This window comes from Elephantulus edwardii, unplaced genomic scaffold, assembly GCF_000299155.1.
Source record: "Elephantulus edwardii isolate Elephantulus edwardi_28Jun2011 unplaced genomic scaffold, EleEdw1.0 scaffold00110, whole genome shotgun sequence".
NCBI lineage: Eukaryota > Metazoa > Chordata > Mammalia > Macroscelidea > Macroscelididae > Elephantulus > Elephantulus edwardii.
Window position 1 is genome coordinate 6,360,826 of NW_006399860.1, and position 6,121 is coordinate 6,366,946.

General features: G+C 35.7%; 1 protein-coding gene across 1 annotated transcript in view; it reads left to right on the forward strand.

Moving 5' to 3' along the window:
- DENND1B (DENN/MADD domain containing 1B) overlaps nucleotides 1-6,121 on the forward strand; it is a 414,540-nt gene that overhangs the window by 375,493 nt on the left and 32,926 nt on the right. Inside the window, 2 exon segments of the mRNA XM_006903679.1 lie at nucleotides 591-647; nucleotides 1,489-1,596. Coding sequence (XP_006903741.1) covers nucleotides 591-647; nucleotides 1,489-1,596 — 165 coding nt within the window.

Sequence of the window (6,121 nt, forward strand, 5' to 3'; positions counted from 1 at the left end):
GTGGAGGGACAGCGCAGGAAAGGAAGACCCTCAAAGAGATGGATCGATTCTGTGAGTGGAGTGGTAGGAATGAATGTGTTTGAGACAGCGAGGTTGGCACAGGATAGAATGGCATTTAGAGCTCTTGTACGTAGGGGCGTTATGAGTCGCAAACGACTCAATGGCATATAACAACAACAACAAATGTTGGCATAATAGTAAGTGGTATTTTGTTGTATTGTTGATTGTGTCGAGTCAAGCATGACTCATAGCAGCTCCATGAACAAAAGACCTAATGCCTTTCTATAAGTTTCTCCAAGTTCATAGACTTTTCACAGGCATGTGGTTTAGGAAGTGGATGCTACTCCTGCTTCCAAACCTGTCCTACAACTGGGAGCTCCACCAAACACTGTCCACATTGATAAACCATTATGGTATTTGATACCCCACATTTGGCACAGGTTCAGCATCCTATAAAATAAATGATAATTTGATTTTTTCTTAAGTTATATGAATAGTTACTAATATTCATGAACTGTGAGCTCATGTGCTTTTTCTTTAAATAGTAGTAGTACCATGCTGAGCCATACACTTGTATTATCATTTTCTAGGCAAAAAATCATGCAAAGCAGGGAATAAAGGAAGTTAAGAGTAAGCTAAAACACAAGGTACGTCATATTCTTTTCATTCTCTCTTTATTCTTGCGTTAGTGTGAAGCTCATACTTTACAAATCACATGAGATTTATGTTTTTAATGACTTTTGAAATATGCTTAGCCCTTTGTTCAAGAATGTATTTTTCATAACAAGCCCTCTGGCAACTATCTGCCATTCTATATGCATCCACTGAATAATCTCTTTATTGTTTGCATATTTTATCATGGAACTACAGAAATCTTCAAAGACACTTTAACAGGATGTATGTTTTCATAAAGTTGATTGCCTTGATATCACAATTGAAGCTCTTGCTTCAAGCTGAGATTTTTTTTTAAGATAATTTAATATAGAGTAAGAAATTACATAATTTCATTTTGTAGGATTTTTCCTGATAGTACTTACTTTCAAATTAAGCATGCTTTTAATTTTCAAGAACATGAATTAGCATACTTGTGTTTGAACCTGTGATTATTATATGTAGATTAATATTTATGTATGAGTATGTATGTGTGCTAGCTTTGATTGCATATTACAGTTCTGGAGACAGTAGCATTGCTCTGTTGTATCTCTGTCTTTGGAGAGAAAGGATGAACTGATACTTCCAGTGTAATGATAGAAAGCACAATATTTTCATATAAATTCTGCTCAAATTATTGAAAATAGTCATAACTTACTTTGGAAATTATTAATTCATATTATATAAAAATGTATTTGCTGCAAAATAAGCTCTTTGAACTTATGATTGTTATTTTGCTTGCATCTGTTTCAGATGCTTTTCTTATTGGTCAAACAACTAAAATTGTGACAAAAAGAATATTTTAAAGTAATTACTTGTGTATTTCTTTGTGTGTAGGAAAATGAGGAAGATTTTGGGGCATGTTCGGGTTCCGTACAATATACTCCAGTTTATACATTACACCCTGAAACAGGAGGGAACATTGAAAAGCGGAAGCTAGCCCAGGTAAGAGTATTTATTAGCAATGAGAGCATGCTGTAAAATTGTGTCATTCTCTCTTACTCAGAATTACTGAATCAAAATCAACTTGAAGGCAAAAGCAGCACTCAGTTCTTTAGGACCTATTCTGACCGTCCCAGTTTTTAGCTCATGATGAGAAAACTGCCAATTTTGGTCAGCGAGGGGAATAGATGTCATACTAATAGGTGCTCTGACATAAATTTAAATCTTCCTTTTATTTAATGTAATGTTAAAATATACTATTGATTTTTTGTTTTAATTGTTGATTCTTTGAGATATAAAAAAAAGAAATTACTACAGAAAATTTTACAAGGTAATAGATTGTGTGCACTGAATACATATACTAAATCCTTAAGCTTATATTATGCCTAATTCAATTCTATCTATTAACATTTTGTGACTTTCAATTAAGAGTAATACTTATTATGAACTATAATATACCTTTTTTTAACTTGGCATATAATAATTTATTGGACCAAAATATTTACTATTACTAAGCAAATTCTGACATTGTCTAGATAATAGATTTGACTGTTTAACCTGATTTTCAAGCAACATGTATGCTAATATATATATATATATATATATATTTATTTATATTTATAATATATTTCTATTTCTATTTATATTATGTTTCTTTGTATCATGGCCTCATTATATAAAAAGGGGTGTGTGTGTGTGTGTGTGTGTGTGTGTAGTTTTTATGTACCATTGAGGCAGAACTGTCTCATAGCTGACCCTCTAGTGGATTTACACAGGTAATAGATTGCACCACAGCTGCTGGTAGATCCAAACCTCTTGCCTTTGGGTTGGCAGCACAACTCTTTACCACTAGGCCACCTATATACACATAGGTGTGTATTTTTTTAAATTTTATTTTATTAATTTTAATGAACATTTACAGAGGTTTTTGGATTTTCATTCATTCATTGTTGCACTTTTTTCTTTACCCCCTTCCCCCCAGTTCGCTCCTCTCTTTGAAAAGCAAAAAATAAGCTTCTTCATTGGTGTGTATGTTTTTAACAGCTGGCTTTTTTTAAGGATTCATATTTCTAATAATTTAAGACCTATAAATATTTATTATAATGTTTTGCATGCATTTTTTTCTGTAGTTGAGGTGTTATTGTTTGGTTTAAGATTCCTGTTTAGATTCGTACATTTCTCAAAAAGAGAAATTTTCTATTGTGCTATTTTTTTTCCCTTGCTACTTTTCACTGACATTGCTTGTCTACCCTTGATATAGGTAACCATGTTATTTTGTAACAGTAATTTTATATTTTTGAAATGATAGCCATAGTACTTTAAAGTGATTGCTACTTTGTGGCTAGCAGCAGATTTTTAAGTCCTTGATTAAATGGTTTATAAACTCACATACTAGCCAAAAGGCTGGAGGTTCAAGTTCACCCAAAAACATGAGAAAAGTTCTGCCAATCAACTTCTGAAAACTAGCCATTTCAAACTCTTTGGAGCACAGTCCTATTCTGTCCTACCTGATGTCACTATGAGTTGAGATCAATTCAACAGCAATTTTTAAATGCATATTATCTTATTTTTAAATGCATGGCATAGTGCATTTAATTTGTCATCTATTGTGGTACTAGAGAAGAGTATTGAATATACCATGGACTGTCAAGAGAACAAACAGATCTGTCCTGGAAATGGTGAAACCAAGTTGCTCCTTAGATAAAAGGATTTTTTTTAAAAAATTTATTGTTTTTTTGTGTACCATCAAATTGGATCTGACTGGTTCAGAAGGAGAATATACCTCCTTCTCCAGCAGAGCATCTGGTAGTTTTTAACTGAGTGCCTCTGGGATTGCAGTGCAGCTTCTTGCCACTAGGCCACCAGAGCTCCCCAGAGACAAGGATTTTAAATCTCCATTTCACATAATTTGAGCATGTTGCCAGAAGGGTCTAGTCCTTGGAGAAGAACATCATGCTTGGAAGGGTAGAGAGACAGCAGAGGAGAAGAAGACCCTGAATGAGTTGGATTGACACAGTCAGTGTGTCAGAGATAGTGAGATTGGCTCAGAATAGGGCAGAGCTCAGAGCTATTGTACAGTGGGTCACTATGAGTTGAAGGTGACCTGATGGCCCATAATAATAGCCATTTTCGTTACTTCTCTAATTGCATAGTATTAATAACTACACAAATGAAATGAAATATGGGCACTTGTTTATTATAAGGATATTGGGGCTTCCTGTATAGGTGCCTGGTGCCACAATGCACTAAGCGTGAATCTGTTTACTGAAAGATTGATGGTTCGTATTCACTAACTGCTTGATGAGAGAAGGATATAGCAATTTGCTTCCATGAAAAATTCCAACCTTGGAAGCCCTTTGGGGAAGCTCAACCCTGTCATCTAGAGTCACTATGAGCCAGAACTAACTTGAGGGCAGGTGGGTTTGGAATTGGGATATCTGGGTACAGAAATCTGCATATGTCTATGATAGGATTGGAACTAAAAAGTGGGAGGAGTTAGGGAAGGAAATGAACTACCTGCCTCTCAACATCATCTGCCTGCCCTTCTGTCTGCATGTCTGCTTACTGTGCCTTCTGTACACTGGCTGTTTCTGTCCTCCTGTGGCCCTGACACACAACTTGCAGGTCTTCAGTTCAAGCAGTCACTTGAAATAAACCACAAGTCCTGAATCCGAAACTTAGAAAGAAAAGAAAAAAAATTTACTCTTAAACCTGAGGTTTTCCACCATTAGCCATGCTTTTCTAGCTTAAAAGAAAGGAAACATCTCTTTCAACATAAAATCTTTGTTGAAAATGCTCACTTCCAAGGAATGAAAGACTGCCACCTATTGGGCCACTATGACCAGATTATGGAAAATAATACAAATTCTCCATCCCAGGTCTCTTGTACTTTCAAGCCCACCCTTAGGTTCTCTTTATTTCCATATTCCTATGTTCTTAAGTTCCTTGGTCCTTTCCACACTCCTCCTGTCACCTGGAAAAATGGTTTCTATACTGCTAACCATCCAGTGGTGGATTATTTACTTTTAGGATACGAATGCCATTGAAAGGTGCTCATTTACACTTGGCCTCTTCTCCCCAGGCCAGCTCCCTGTGAACTCTGTGCACTGGCATTTGCTCTTCTCCTGCCCCTTACCCAGAGTCTGTTGACTTTCAGTGCAAGAAAACCACTGGAAATGGTTCCTGAATAATAATAATAATAAATCCTTATTTCATATGGAAAGATGTAATCAGCCCACTTATGTCAGGCATTAATCTTCGTTCCAAAGACACTGGAGCAGTGGCAGAGGAAATGAGAAGCGCTTATCAGAGAATGGACTTAGGATTGTGACAGTATCTCAAAGATGGCTACTAATTCTAACTACCTTATAGTATTATTTGATGAAAAGTCATATGGGGGAATCTGTAAAATTTAAGTATCTGGACCCTGGATCTTTGTATCATAAATCTAAATCTTCAAAAATTTAAGGTGAATTCATCTGAATGGGTTACTGGATAATTTGCCTTTGCATTTTGTGTTAAAAAAAAAAACCACACACACACAAGCAAACAAGAAAGTCGCCTTTGTGTGTGTGTGTGTGTGTGTGTGTGTGTGTGTAACCTGATAGTCATAAACTTCGTTGGTTCACATTCTGAAAATCTTTGATTTTAATAAAAATATGATCCCAGTGAGTTATGGAAGATACAGAAAGTATATGCTAAAATGATGAGCATTTTGATTTATGACCATTACCAGATTAATGAGGACCCTTATCTCTAGTTTGAAGTACAATAGTGATGAGATCTGGGCATATTATGTAGTAGGAAGCATCTCAGAAATTTCTCTTATTGAGCAACCCAAATGACAAAAATAACTAGCTACATGATTTTAAAAAATTAAAAGGAAAGAGTTCCTGAGTAGGTATACAGGCACTTTGAGAAGCAGGGATAACCTGGAGATAGGCGCTCACGAAGGAAGTCGGTGTCTCCAGCACCAGCAGTTTGCTGGAAGTGCCTAACTGTGGCATGAATCTCTGTTTCCTGCAGCAGAAGTTTGATAGTCCCTTCTGTGAATTTTCTAGTATTTGAGGTGTTCAGATTCATTATTTACTCTTTCAAAACTTTGTATTCTAGTTCTTACCTTAGCACTGACACAAGAGTGGTGCTATTTTAACAAAAACAAAACGAATAGTGGAAATAAACTAAGAACATACTGCTTTCTTGCTTGTATAAAATCTTTTGAGCTAGAGGAGCTCAATGACTTTCTAATGTTAACACAAGCCTTTCAGTAAAGCCTCAGAAGGACTCATGTTCTTAATTCCATCATACCAGAACCAAACAAATAAGCATTTTAAAATGTATAGTATGGTTGGGATTTTTGTGGTGTGTTTTTTTTTTAAATTAATTGTAATGAAAGTTTACAGAGACTTAGGGTTTCCAGTCATTCATTGTTGCACTTTTCTCCCTGCCTACCGCCAAGCCCCAATTCACTCTTCCCCTTGAAAAGAAAAAGAAAAACTCTTTCATTGTTATGCCTTCCCTCCCACCA